Consider the following 15,963-nt stretch of genomic DNA (forward strand, 5'->3'; position numbering starts at 1 on the left):
ATATGTTCAGAGCAGCACAATTCACCATAGCTAAGATCTGGAAACAGTCTAAGAGCCCATCAGCAGATGAATGGATTAGAAAACTGTGGTACATCTATACAATGGAATACTATGCTGCTATAAAAAGGAAGGAACTTTTACCATTTGCAACAGCATGGATGGAACTGGAGAGCATTATGCTAAGTGAAATAAGTCAGTTGGAGAAAGATAAATATTACATGATCTCACTCATTTGTGGATTATAATGAACAACATAAATTGATGAACAAAAACAGATCCAGAGATAGAGAAGCATTGAGCAGATGCTCAAACCTCAGAGGGAAGGTAGGAGAGGGGAGGGGTTAGGGGGAGCAATCAACCAAAGGACTTGTATTCATGCATATAGGCATAACCAATGGACACAGACATCAGAGGGGTTAGGGCATGAGTGGGGTGGGGAGGGCAATATGGGGTTAAGGACACATATGCAATACCTAATCAACAAAGAAAGGGAAAAAAAGGCCCTTCTCAGGGAAACAGTGTAAGGTTGGGTATATTTGTGTATGTTGACTCAGGTCACTACAGTCTGAGTATCAGACAGTGATGTAAAAAGAAGGGCAGTGATAGCAAGTACTTTCAGGTATTGTGTTGAGGGTTAAATGGCATTATCCATGTAAACCACTTTGCACAAGTCCTGACACCTTCTAACTGCATAACAAAAAGCTTTTATTGTTGTTATTATAAATCATCAGTACTGTTAATATTAATAAGTGAAAACCCACAATTGTTTAGTAAATTACTCTATTTAGGCATTGTGCAGAATTTTTGTGACTTCCAACTCCAGAACTCCATGAAACAGAAAATTAGAAACAAAAGTTAGCACATATAAGAACTTCCCCATGATTAAAAACCCCAGGAGAACATTTCCATGTTCAAATACCAAATGCCATATTCAGCAGCAGCTGGGTCTGTAGCAGCACTAACAGTAATTAGGCACTAAAATATATATATCTAAGGACAGAAAAGACAGCACAGCGAGGAGGCACCCAGAAAAAAGCAGGAAAGAGAATGCAATAGGGAACAGCAGTCAAATGTGAGAACAGTTGTAAATTTAAAGCAGAGAGAGGAAACCTACAAGTTTTACAAATAGAGACCAGATTGGGAATATTATACTTAGAAAGGATCTTTGGAGTTAAATCTAACCTGCTCATTTGAGACATGAACTTGAAAACCAGGCAACAAATAAAGACCATAATAATGTTCACTGGATAAAAGAGAGATTAGAAACACGAAATATGGGATAATCCAATAATGTAGGAATATCCTATTGATTATATATTAAAACATAGAAAGACATTTACTAATAATGGTGAGACACAGTAGAAGTGATGTTCTTATTCTGGCTAATTCATGATTTATTACACAAAATAAGGCTTAGAATATGGAATAAGATAACCCATGAAGGTTCTTAGCATAGTGTCTGACACAAAAATTTACAACGAAGTTAAAAAATGCAATCCAGGGAAACTAAGATGGCGGCAGAGATAAACACCGGGAAATTAAGGCCGCTCACAACAATTGATTAATACCTCAGAGAAACAATACGGACTTCATCCAGAACCATAGGAAGCCTGGCTGACGGTAAATTCTACAACTAGAAGGAAGGAAACGCACACTGAGAGCAAGAGAAGCTGCAGAAGAGAAGCGCAGAGGTACGGGTCTCGCGTGTTCTTATTCTGGCTAATTCATGATTTATTACACAAAATAAGGCTTAGAATATGGAATAAGATAACCCATGAAGGTTCTTAGCATAGTGTCTGACACAAAAATTTACAACGAAGTTAAAAAATGCAATCCAGCCCTAGTAGGCTGGCTCCACTGGTTAAAGCATCAGTTGGTTGTGGGTTCCATTTCCAATCAGGGCACATACCTAGATTGCGGTTTGAACCCTGGTTGGTGTACTGGAGGCAACTGATTGATGTTTCTCCCTAACATAGATGTTTTTCTCTATCAAGTCTAAAAACAAATCCTCAGGTGAGGATCAAAAAAATAACAATCCAATCCAATAATGAATATATCTTAGTATTAAGTAGAGGTCAGAGTATTTACATATGGCTTTAGCCTCTGAATTATCTGGATTAATTTTAAATTAAAAGTGTTTTTGAATGCCAGCAAGATGGAACAGGCTCTGAAATAAGAGTTTTCCTCTTTGAGCTTACGTATTCATTATAACGGCCTTAGGGGCATGTCCGTAGGCAGAATCTTTTCAAATTTCCAGGAAGAGAAATGAAGTCATGCTAATTCTGGGCCTGCCGCTACATTTATGAAATGGAATGATTTTTTGTCTGAATCTGGGAAGAGTGGCTCCTCAGCCCCTGTCTCCTTCTTCTTGCAGCAAGCCTTCCTGCAGAGATCACAGCTCTTCCTCCTCCTCCACACTGCTACCTGGTCTGGGAGCCCCTCCCTTGGGAGGCCTGATCTGGGTTCTAAGTGCCTTGTTGGTAGAGCTGCCCAACAATGGAATATACTCACAAACCCTTTCAGCTGCCACATTTAGCTATGTCCTCCCATGTACCCTCTATCATGGAGCAGGTGTGATTTGGACTCTTTTTCTCTCTTTGATTATTTCTCCAATTGTCCAGATACTAGATAGTGCTATTTATTCAAAGTCCCCTCAAATGTCCCAAATACATATTAGGCATAATCGCCACCAGCAGAAAAGAAACGTGTTTATACAGGGAGGCAACTTCCTCAAGGTCTCACTGGTTATACACAGCAGATTTTGCTTTCAACCTGAATTATATTTTCTTTTTTGCTTTATGTGTTTATTTCTTTTGTTAAGATATAATTCACAGAGCACAAAATACATGCTTTTAAAGTGTACACTTCTCTGCTTTTTATATTCACAGGTTTGTGTAACCACCTACTTCCAGAACATTTCCATCATTTCCAAAGACTCACATCCATTCAGAGACACTTCTCTTTATCCTTCTGCCCACTCCTGGAAAACACTCCTATGCTTTCTGTTTGCATGGATTTGATAATTCTGGACATTTCATATCAATGGAATCATATCATATATGGACTTTTGTTTCTCACTTTGTCCATTTAGCATGATGTTTTTAAGGTATATCCCCCTTGCAGCATGTGTTGGTACTTAGGAGATATTTTAGACAACAAAAAAAAATCATTGGTTTTATACTTTAGAGAGAAAAAAATGAGTATTTATATTTCCTACCTTAGGAAATCTAGCCATTATGATAGTCATTGGAAACCTTACATAACCTTTTAGCTAAAAAAACAACAACATGGAGTGTGTTTAAAATATTATCTCTGATCTCATGGTGACAAATATATCTAATTATTGAAATAGTGATGTTTTACAAAATCAGAGCATATTCATAAGAGTAGGCTAAACTTGTGATTGTCACCATGTATCTTTTGATAAATATATTAACATGTAGCTTCAGTTTTCTAGCTTTCAGTTGAGAGATAGGCTTAATATTTACTTTAGAATGAATGACTGGTGATTAGCGGGGAAGACAAATGAGAATAATTAAGTCAGCAGAGAATCAGGGCTACGGCTTTCTGCTTGTATAAAGGCACTTACAGCTTACTGGAAACAGCTGGCAGGTCATGAAGGATCTCTTCATAGGGTTCCTCTTGTGCTAAGGTAGGCACAGATAAAGGCTCTTCCATTTTTTCTTCCCAGGCAATTTCGGCTTTCAGCAGCATTTCCTCAATAAACTCAGATGCAGCGATGTCTACGTGAACCAATAAGAAAATCAGAAAAAGTGGATGGTGAAACCACAGAAAACTACTTACTTTCAATAGTTCTGAAAACGCTAAAATTTATCAGCACATGTAGCAAAAATAAAAACATTAAAAGTTTATGCCAGGAACAAAATTGCAGTGCTGCCATTTAAAAATACTGTCTTTTTCACATTAGTGACATGTTTAATTATAACTGAAAAGAAAACATATAAAAATAATTTCACTAAGAGGTGATGTGTAAAATGTAAATCATTGAGAAGCTAAGCTTGAGAGAACTTAATGTCATTTTATTGTCAGGAAACTCTTCCTTCATCTTAGTGAATATGAAGCAAAATGACAAAAAAATATTATACATTCAGAATGACTGGGCTGTTATAAAACATGTAGGAAGCATTCTAAAACATTTTACTAAATGGGTAGATGTACAAATAAATAGCTATGTATTAAAATAGTGTGTCTAGCCTCTCTATCTGAAATATGAATTACTATAGTCTCTTATAAATTACACATTAACAGTGACATCTGAACATATCTGGACAGCAATAAAGATGGGAATTAATCAACTTATACTTATTAACAAATTATACTGGACATCAATAAATCCTGAGAAAAATTCACATTAATAACAACCAGGAACCTAATGGAGTCATCTGCTCCTTTCAACCCTCGTAACTAAACTGCATGACCATCTTTGTCTATAAACTTGACTTATGTGGTTTTATGGGCTGGAAGCAGTAATTCACCGACCACAGGAAGGTACTTAGGCCAGGGTTTTATCATCATTTACTTTAGGTTAAATCATAATCGCATAATGAGGAGGAGGCTGTTCAGCTTCTTTACCTAGGGAGATTATTTCTGCCTCACCTAACAGCTATGCCCCAAATTGCTTTTATTTCCCCACATAATTTTTATGTGTCCATTCCAAGTTTAAGAAACACAAAACAGTAAGAACCTAATATGGCACTGTGATAATTTTCATTTGCTCAGTCAAAATATGTGTCAAGTTCACTTCTCTCTGCACTACTGTTTTATCTGGTTCATTCTTCTTGCTCTTGGATAAGATGCTGGGCTATCCTGCATTTACTCTTAACCTCTCACTGCATTATTGGTCTTTGTCCCTTGTGTGTGACAGAAATATTTTCAATCAATCAATAAATGTTTACCGAGGGTCTACTATGATCACATCATTGTGTCTTCATGACCAACATGGCATAGAAAAGGGGTTACAATGTAGACATGGTAGACATGGCATGACCAACATGGACAAAATTGCCTGAGTCACCACACACTATGCCGGAGGTGGTCAGACTGAGTGTAGGCCAGGGATTTAGTCATTCCCTGGGGGCTCCAGAACTGTCCATTACCTTGGATGTCTGTTTGGCACAGTTGACACTAGACCTAAAAGGTGGAAGTATGACAGAAGGGAGCCTATGCAGTCAGGGGTCAATCATATTTATTCCCTACTCTGGGCAAGAAGCTAAGGATATGAACTTGAAATTGTGATCTGTTAGAACTAGACTAGAGTTAACAGAAGGTGTGATATATTTCAAAATAAATATATTTATTAAAAAATAGAAGAAAACTATTAATTCATATTTATTAGACATACTTTTTTGTTGTTCATGTTAAAATTACTACACTATCATTAATATTAGCCTGTTGTAACATTTGAGACTGTCAAGCTTTCATAGTTCTGTTTATTAAATCGTCAGTTTATTTTAGCAAAGATGAAAAAACATTCCATAATAATACTTAATTCCAATAATGTAAGAAATAGAAAAAATCCCCCATTTTGCCTTAAACTAGATGCTTATCAATTAATCATACTTCCTCTTATAAGTACATCAAATTATAAATTTGAGGCCAGTAGTTATAGCAACAAGAAGAATAAGTAAATATAAATTATTCTGATCAATTACTACCATCAAAAATTTTATATTTTGTTCCTTCTACTAGACGTTTCTCTTTGTTGCTTAGAATTATTTTTTAAAATATGTTTTTATTGACTTCAGAGAGAGGGAAGGAGCGAGACAGAGAGATAAAAAAAAATGATGAGAGAGTATCATCAACTGGCTGCCTCCTGCATGCCCCCTACTGGGAATTCAGGCCAAAACCTGGGCATGTGTCCTAACTGGGAATTGAACTGTGACTTCCTGGTTCATGGGTGGACACTCAACAAATGAGCCACACTGGTCAGGATAGAATTCTTTTTTTAATATACCAAAGTAATTTTTGAGTAGTAGCATTGTTGTCAAATTTTCTAAAAGCTAAAAAATGAATGTTACATCAATTTTTAAACTACATATATGAACATATAAAAGAATAGTAGTAAAAAGAACTGTAGCTCTGGCTGGGTAGCTCAATTGGTTAGAGTGTCATCCCGATATGCCAAGGTTGCAGGGTCAATTCCTGGTCAGGGCACGTACAAGAATCAACCAGTGAATGCATAAATAAGTGGGAAAACAAATCAATGTTTCTTTCTTTCTCTCCCTCCCTTCCTCTTTCTCTTCTTTCCTCTCTCTCTCTCTCTAAAACAAATCAAAAAATATTGTTTTACAACTTTAGAAATTTTCAAAAATATATTTTTTAAAAATAAGTAACATTAAACTAAGTTTTTTAAACTTTTAAATTATCTTTAGCATATTAGTCACTATTTCTAGCAGTATAAACATCTGTGCAGAAAAAAATACTGTTATGTCACTATTTAAAAATACCCTAATGAACAAGCATGTATTGGGTCTGATGAGAAACTAGTTAACACAAAAGCAAAAAATCTTTTAAAGTAATGACACTGCAGGTATCACCACCCTGGAAGTTTAAGCCTGAAAAGCAAGTTGTAAAGGAAGGACACAGTAACCCATTAACATAACTGCTCTCTAATGTCCCCTTGTCCTGGATCAGGGCATCTGAAGCATGAATCATACTAAACTGGGCTGGTTTTCACAGAGCTTCTCAGAGAGGCTGACTCTCATTTCCTAGCTACGCTCATGATGAACAACTTACATACGACAGGAAGGAACCCGTGACTGCTCAGTGGTCCCAGGACGCTCATAACCTACCTGAGGCCTTCTCTTCATTGCAGTTCAGAAGGTTTGGATTTGCCTGATGCATCAAAAGAAGTTTCACCAGGTTTGTCTGAAACATTAGAGATGATTGAAATAGGAAACATCATGCTGGATACTGAAGATTCATCCGTAAATAATACACATTCATGGCCTCAAGGGGCACATAAGGTTGGAGAAATGAGAATGCATTAGCATAACATCACAGTGTAGTCCTGCAAAGTTAGGTCATATTTGACCATTTAACATTTTCAAGAACAGCAAAGAACATGTAAAGGATGTGCATGATGGCATACTACAGAATCTGAAAGAAGTTCACTATGGCTTCATCCTCTCACCTGGTGGGAGAGGGCAGGAGAACTAGAGCTGGAGAGTTAAGCAGAAGCCCAGGCACACAGGGCTCATAAATTATTTTTTGGCATGGGCATTACATATCGACAGCAGTGGAAAGGATGTTGAGTTGAAATGGTTTGATTATTTTTGTACTTAGAATGGCGTGGGGGAGGGCCAGGGAGCTCTGTTAGGAGGTTGGCAGGATAATCCTGATGTAGAGATGCTGAAGCACTGGATGAGGGTGAAGGCAGCGAGGACACACATGAATATAGCTCAAATCCATTTACTAGGTAAGAGTTTTGGGGCTCAGGGGTTTAATAGGTACGGGCGAGGAGAGGAAAAATAAGAAAATAATAATGCCCAGTAAATGATTAAATAGAAAAGAAGGCAACAGATTGGAAATGGGAAAAAGAAGATGACCATTCTCTTTGTACACAAGTTGAGTTTGAACGCAGGTTAACAGGAATTACTCTCTGGGCAGTGGTCCTCTTGAGTCTGGAACTTGGGGGAAGAGACATAAGAGAGGAGGCTTTGGGAGACATGAACATGCAAAGTCTTTGAAGACTTCTAAAGACATAAATATTGGGAAGGGAGAGAACCTAGGACAGAACACTGAGCTTTTCAATACTGTGTGCTCAGAGGGGCAGGAGGAAATCCAGACACTGTTGTTTTTTCCAAAGCATAGAAGAAATATCAGAAGGAAAAAAATCTAAATATATCTCAATTCTTATGTACTTAGGTAAAAATGTATTTGAGAATACAAATGACTCCTTTGAACATTAAGATGTAAGAGTTGTGTGATATAAAGTACTTTTGAAGAGATTTAGATTTCAACATTTCACAATTATTTTCTTATCTTTTGCTATACTATTTCAATGCTATTAACAACACTAAAATATGTACAAGGCTAGAATCAAATTTTATGTTCTGTACAACTCTTGAAAGAACTGTTGCACACATATCTTATTCAGTTCTCAGTTTTAGAGAAGAACAGGTATTTCTTTGTTCTCAATGAAAAAGTTAATGTATGTATAAAGGGAAGTTTTAAAATATATATGCCATCTAAGTTTAATGACAGTAATAAATACTATAAATACTGTTATAAATTATAAACTACCTTCTCCATAAAGGTATTTATATTTATAAGATATTCATAAAAAACTGAAATTGCTGTGAATGACTCTAAAAATGCCACGAGTCTTTCTAAAATGTTAGCATTTATCACATGTTTTCTCAACTGAGATGCATTTATTTACAATAAATGTCTTTGGAGAGTTACAAATCTCCCATGCATACATATTGATAATTCAAATAAAACCTGTTCCTAAAATATCATTTCCAAAATGAATATTAAGTGGTAGTGTAAAGAATTTTTAAAATAATTCTAGATATCATATGGTATATTCTTGACAAAAAATAAAGATACAATTTACTCAAAATCTTCTAGTAACATAAATCTCTTAGTTATTCCTTAATTTTAGTTTGAATTGAGGAAGAATATTTTTGTTCTGGTGTCATATACCCTAACGTTAAATCCTCACTCAAACTCTCAGCAGTAGAACTTTGCTTTTAGTTCCTGGTTGATGGAGTTGTCCATTTAATTCCTTCAGGTACTCTGCTGGCTACAGGATGGCTCAGTGGGCCACACAAATCACCTCTCTGCTGTTCTGGAGCTTACATTCTGGTGAAGAACCCATTCTAGTAGGTTTAATGGAGCAAAACTGAAAAGACATATATAATCTTCAGATCCTAACCTTTGTACTAAAATATATAAGGATTTCTAAAATACAGAATTAATGGCTACTCATTTTCTACAAAAGCAGAGGATAAAGGTGAAATTGTTTTAAAAATCTGACTCATTTGCACACTGTAAATGGCCATTGCTAGAAAACATTATGTTCAACATCTCTCTGTACAAATCTAGCAGCTGGATCCATTGACTAGGACATATGCTCTTTGATACTTCAGTGATGCATTTGCCTTTTTTATTCTCAACAGTCTTCTGAGCTTTGTAACAATTCCCCCGTAAACAGATGTGTTGATGGTTGTCACTAATTGAAGACCCTGGGGCTCAGTGGAAGGACTATTAAGGCTTATTAGGTTCACACAGCCAGCGAGTGGTGGCTGGTACTCAGAGCCAATGAGGGGGCTATGGAAGCTCTCCAAACAAGCTGGCTTAATCATTTCATTGGGCAGATTCAAATATAGGTGTGTTTGTGTGGTGGGGAGAGTCTGGAACATAGAAGAAAGTATAGGAGACCTAAAAAAAAAAAGTGAGGAATAATGGTTTCTAAAAGTTGGGGGGAAAATATTTTGCAGCTGGGTTAAAAAAAAATAAAGCCATTGGAAAGTTCCTTAAGTCACTTAATGTTAATAAATGACGAGTGTTGGAAATGTAGCTGGCACACTGGAGAAGTAGTAATAAGAACATCAATCTTAATTACTCTGCATCTCCCAAAGCAAATGCAGCTTTTGCATTGTATTTTCCATGTAATTTCAATACCATGTTTCTCTAGGCTGAAAACATAGATCTAGAAACCCCAAACTTCAGAGAAAATCTTAACTATGTGTGAATTCATAGATGGACCTAGAGGGTATTATGCTATGTAAAATAAATTAAAATAAATCAGTCAGAGAAAGATAAATACCATATGATTTTACTTATATGTAAAATCTAAAGAACAATATAAATGAACAAACAAAACAGAAACAGACTCATAGACACAGACATCTGATTCCCAGATGAGAGGGGAGTTGGGAGCTGGGTGAAAAATAAGAGAAAACCCAAAGTTTGGAAGTTTTTCTAATGTGATAGGTAAATGGGGTGAGAGTACTGATATCCACTAATTCTCTCTGCCAGTTTAATCACTGATTCTTCTATCTTGTGACTTTTGTGTGGCAGGAAACTTCAGGAAGCTTTAAGAAGGAAGTAGCAAGTGAACTCGGCTTAAGTTCCTTATATCACTGAGGCTTGGCAGGTATCACATCTGGCATATATATTAATCATTAAATGATGTTTTTATGGTTAAACATAACAAAGTAAAATAACATTTTTAAAAATCTACTTTCATCAGTAAAACCTGTTGACAGTATTTTTACTATATAGCTAACCTGTTTTACTTGTTTAATATATTCCTTTATCTTTTGTCATGGATACATACAACATGTCTCTCTCTCTCTCCAAGACACATTTTATCTGACTGTGATTTTGCTCCTTCTTCAGGATATAAGGGTGCCTAGTGAAAATTAATTTGTGCATTAGTGTCTTAAGATGCATTAACTATAGCAAAAAGTCAATTCAGAGAAAGAATTGCTACCCATCCCTCATTTATTAAAATGAAATATAATTTATGGAGAAAAATAAAATACAAAATGTAATTTTACTTTACATCTACTAATTGTAGAAAACAAACAGAATTATTACAGTCTCATGAAACAGTAAACTTATCAGAACTATATAATATTAAGAAAACTGTGTCAAGTCTACATTATAAAGGATATTTATGTTTTTGATCATTTCTTGAATGATTTTGAGTAGAATATGCAGTATGCTAGTATGCCAAGTCCTAAGGAATATATGTTATTATTTGTCCTTTTAAAAGTAAATGTTTTTTATTCATAAAACATTTGTTTAGTAAGACCATACCATTAAAAGTCAGATTACATAATGATTAGTACATAATTTGAAATAAAATTAATATAAAAGGATGCATTGATTATAAAATAATTTATAAAATAGCTCAGGAACTCACTTACCTGACCATACTTCGCTGCCAAATGAAGTGGGGTCCAGTACTGATTATCCACTATGTTGAGGTCTCCCCCATGTTCCAAGAGGAGAGACACTACCTCCTTGTAGCCACTGGCGCATGCCATATGTAACTGCAATAAAGAGATATTTTGTTATTTATCTTTTAAAAGCAGCAACATCATAATTTATTCAGTGGCTTAAAGAGAGCAATTTAATAAAGTATTGAACCTAAAATATAGAGACCTTAATAAAAGAAACATAAATACTTTGATTTATTTGGTACAAGTGAATGTCATCATTGTTTGAAAAAGGCTTTAATTAAGTATTGTTTTCCTTCTGACTCTGACAAGGTACAGTTTTTCATGTAATTCTTATTTTCCTCTCTGATGTACCTTTCTACTATAATATGAATACTTTTAAATATGAAATGTAATAATTTAATACTTTATCACTACTTGTCTAGAAGTCACATATGCACTGATTAGCTCTAAAATTCTAGCACTGCATTTGGTGTTTCAGGAAAGAGATTGAAAGATACAAATGACAATGGAAAACGTGATCCTGTGATGCTTTTATACACAGAAAAGGGACAGGAACTGGAGAGGACGAATGATCCTGAGAAGCTTCAAAATGATTGTGCAGCTATCATTTTGACATTCTCCAAGCTTGGTTTCTCAATGCAACCTGGAGTTCAGAAATGAGGCCTCAGGAACTACAGTGATGAGCTCAGGTCTTGGAGAACCTTTCAAATTTTTCAGATGTGGTGATTCCTGTTTCTAAGGCATAGCCTTTCTTTCTAAGTAAACTGTCATCCAATCCAATTTCAATTAGGTTATTAAGTAACTACATGATTTATTTTACAGTTAAAATAATTAAGAAGGGAAAATTAGCAGAAGAAATTATACTTTCATATCACATTAATATTATAGCAAATATCTCCAAATATCACCCATGTCCAACTCCACTGTAAAATCATGGTAATCATTAGATCTGTTACTAAGTGTAACATTACATATAACAAATTTAATTTCAACATTATGATTACTATATTTCAACATAACTGGCTTTCTATGTAATTCTAGGCACCATTTTGTATTGCATAGAACTATTACATTGGCAAGGGACTCACCATATGATTAAAGGGGCGTATGGCATTAAAAAGATCAATGAGCCTGGACTTTATTCAGGTTGTGAGTTTTAAATATTACATGGGTCTGGACAATCTAATCTTTAAATTGAGGCTATGTTTTGTGACATAAAGTAACCATAAAAGCTGTGTTCCCTAAAAATGGCCAGAAAAATCATGCATTGGCTATTTATTGTCCTTGTCTAGAAGTACAGGATGAACCAACACACCTGATATCACAAAGAGAAACAAAAGCAAGATTGCTTGGTATTTACATCTCATGAATAATTGTTTTCCAACAATGCATATGTATCAAGGCCAGATGTAATATATCAAATTCTATAATAAAACAGTGAAGAACCAGCCAATATATTTGTGGTATATATGCTAATTATTACAGTAGTATTTTCCAAGAGCATATATACATTCAAACTCAGGAACTAATTTTCATATGTTCTATAACATGGCTTTTTTGGACTATGTTCTTTTTTAAGACTTCTGTTTTCTTTTCAGAAGAATATTAATGTAAACTAAGAAATCTTTTTAAAAGAGCTGTAATTATATTTGGTTATTTTAGTGTGTATTCTAAAAAAGGAAGAAAAGACAACATCAAAACCATCTTACTAGAAGTTTATTCCATTGAGCCTTTTGTTGATAATTGCATCTCTTTTTGCACAGCAATTTAACAGTGTGGAAAATTATACCTAATCCTGAACCACAATTGGACACTCCAACTCAGAATATAGAAATCAGTCTAAGGACAAAAGTGTCTTATGTTATCACTAACAATAGACAGGAAAGCACAAAATACATGTGCCTTACAAAAAGGCAACTCCAGCGATGACAGTCATTAACATAACAGACTAAACAATTTAGACCTAAGAATCAAATATAACTGTCATTTGCTAAATACTCTCGTCTCCAAGGGACAACTGTCTAGCTTTCTATTCATTGCTATTTTCATTGTAAAAAGCTCAAAGATGATCACGAGAAGATTGTTATTATAGAAAAATTATTAGCAACATTTATGGGAATGTCAAAATTGAAGATGGTTTAAAATGAGAGTGATCTATTACTCTATATTGATTATTTCAATAGCTTTCCTACTGAACAATTGCAGGTCCTTTTATTCAATAGTGTTTGAAGCATAATACATTAGTGTCATTTAACAATGATTTTTCAAAATGTATGTAAAGTTGTAATATCTTCTGTCAGACAAAGAAACAAAGTCTCTATTAGGTTTCTACAATGTGTTAGGCATTAGTGTATTGTGTGTGTTAATTGAACTATTAATTAAATAGCCCACTGTAAACTGGATTTTGACCCAACCACTGCACTAAAACTACCCTAGATAAGAAGACCAATGACCTCCATGTTACCAAGTCCAATAGCCAATTTGTCATCTCCATTTACTTGACCCTTTCAGCAGTATTTTATAGTCTATCTCATGCTCGTTTTCATCATAAGTTCTTCACTTGGCTCCCAGGACACCTCATTCTCTTGGTTTCCCTCCTACTTTGGGAGGTATTTTTTCTCATCTCATTTCTGGATCTTCCTCTTTTGCCTAAGCCCCAAGGCATAGTCCCAAATCCTCTTTTCTGCTATATCAATTCATGATTTCATCTGTTTCAGAAGTTCTCAAGATCACATATATGTTAATGTTCCCCAAATTGTTTCTTCAGTCAAGACATTTCATGAATCTCAGACTGAAATATCCAACTCCAAACTCAACATCTCCATGAAGATGGCTAAGAGACACTTCTAACTTCATATTTCCAGAACTGATTCTGATCTTTCCTGCTCTAAGCTCCATCTTCAGCCTTCTCTATCTCATTTGATGCCAACTTCATCACTCAAGTTGTTTAAGTAAAAAATACTTGGAGTCATTTTGAAGTCTTTTCTTTCTCTCACACCACATTTCCATCAGGAAATTTATGGAACTTCTTTTAATATTGACTGAAATTAGCTGCTTCTCATTACCTCAACTTCTACCACCTTTGGCTGAGCCACACCATTGCTTTCCTAAATCACTGGAAAAGGCTCCTTATTGAACTCTCAGCTTCACCCTTGCCATTATACAGTCCATCCTTAACACAGCACTGAGTGATCTTTTCAGAACTGAAGTAAAATCACACTCTTCCTCTCTTCAGAACTCTCCAGTGTGTCCTCATCTCACTCAGAGTAACTGCCACTGTCCTTACATAGGCCCACAATATGTGTGATCTGACCCTAGTTACTTCTCTTCACTCCTTTTCTCTGCTAAGCCAAACTTACCACCTTGTTGTGTATCAATCACACCATACCTGGTCCTGCCTCAGGGTCATTGCACTTACCAGTGTTCAGCTTGAAATCCCCTGTGTTCAACCTCATACCATACTTTTTCCATGGCAGAAAATCACTGGCTCCAGCCCCTTCTGTATGCCCCATGTTTCAGAGCTTCATACTCTTTTCTGCTGTCCTAGTTTACTTCCTTATTTTTTCTGAGCTTCAATGCATGTATTTCCATCGTAATTAATTTTAACCCCTGCATGCCCACTCCAGGTGAATTGTATGGGTCAATAGGGCCGAATGTTCATATTTTGATCACTGAACTTATATTTATATAAACATCAATCCAAATTTAATTGTTCTGTTTTTAACTTACTGCAGCTATGCCTTATATCAATAAAAAGCAATGTTTTCTTGAATTTAGAAATTTATTCACCAGACTAAGCCATCGTTTGTTTTGCTTAAAATTAAAATAAAAACATTATCCTGTAAGTTCCATCTCTGAAATCACATTGACAAATAAATGCAAAAAAATCTTCTAAATCTGTAGGGGAAACATGCATAAGAAGGAAGCTTGGAAGAAAATATATAAACATATATATAAACATCAGTTTTCTCTGGGTGGTGGCATAAGTGATTTGCATTTTCCTTTGAATATTTATGTGCTTTCTAAAATTTCTACATTGAATATATATTACTTTTGTAATCAAAAATACATTATTTAATCATAGTCATTTCTAAATAAAGAAATTAAGTTTTCTTAAAAATAAACTTAAATTCTCCACTTAAGCAATATTTCTGAGTCAAGTATATTAACTTACCAGTGTTACTCCTTCATCATTTTTCTCATTAACATTCCCTCCACATGATAAGAAGTGTTTGACATCGGTTAACATACTCATGGGTCTCTGAAGCTTCATCTGGCGCAGGGAGGTCAGATCCACCCCTAGGGGGAAAAGAGCCTTTCAAACAGAACGTAGAGTTGCTTCTCAGATGCTGGAGTGAAAATAGTTCCATCCTATATTCGTCCAACGTGTTCGTCTTTGAAGCCCCTCTTCACTTTGAATTCTCACTCAAAGTGCTATATGTAATTATTTCTCTTGCAAGCATTCTATTTCCAGCTAGAGGGTGGTGTTGAATAATTTCCCTCTTATTATATCCCAAATTCATGATACGATACCTTACATATGGCAGGTTCATAATGTATATTGGCTTTAGTACAAATCAACACACACTGCCGAGAGTATTTTAAAGTACCTAAATTAAATTACAAGAAAGTATAAAGATACAGTTTTCACTCTTTATTATTGTTCTGGCCAAAATAGTTGCTGCTAAAAGCAATCTATCTTGGAATAGATTTAAAAAATACATCTTTGGAAAAATGGAAAGAATTTGAATAAAATCTGTAGTTTAATTAACAGTATGTACATGTGATACTGATTACTATCACTTGAATACATTTGATAATATATACATAATGTTAGGTCTCAGAAGCTGCACCCCATGCAGTGAGGTCAGAGGCCTGTCTGTAAAACTGAAACTTCATTAACACATGAAGTCAATCTGGACCCTACCTTTACTTTCATTAACTGTCCCTTATCAGGCAACATTGTCTTTTTAACATTTCAAATTTTACTTACTCCATTATCTATTATGTATTGGGGCTATTC

The 15,963-nt window shown here is 35.1% G+C and overlaps 1 protein-coding gene across 1 annotated transcript in view; it reads right to left on the reverse strand.

Moving 5' to 3' along the window:
* Nucleotides 1–15,963, reverse strand: part of MYO16 (myosin XVI) — a 439,204-nt gene that overhangs the window by 332,378 nt on the left and 90,863 nt on the right. Inside the window, exons 6-9 of the mRNA XM_006770695.2 lie at nt 15,115–15,239; nt 10,905–11,030; nt 6,813–6,888; nt 3,590–3,743 (exon numbers count right to left, since the gene is read on the reverse strand). Of these exons, the coding sequence (XP_006770758.1) occupies nt 3,590–3,743; nt 6,813–6,888; nt 10,905–11,030; nt 15,115–15,239 (481 nt within the window). The remainder of the gene's footprint in view (nt 1–3,589; nt 3,744–6,812; nt 6,889–10,904; nt 11,031–15,114; nt 15,240–15,963) is intronic.

Source organism: Myotis davidii, unplaced genomic scaffold, assembly GCF_000327345.1.
Source record: "Myotis davidii unplaced genomic scaffold, ASM32734v1 scaffold242, whole genome shotgun sequence".
NCBI classification, from domain to species: domain Eukaryota; kingdom Metazoa; phylum Chordata; class Mammalia; order Chiroptera; family Vespertilionidae; genus Myotis; species Myotis davidii.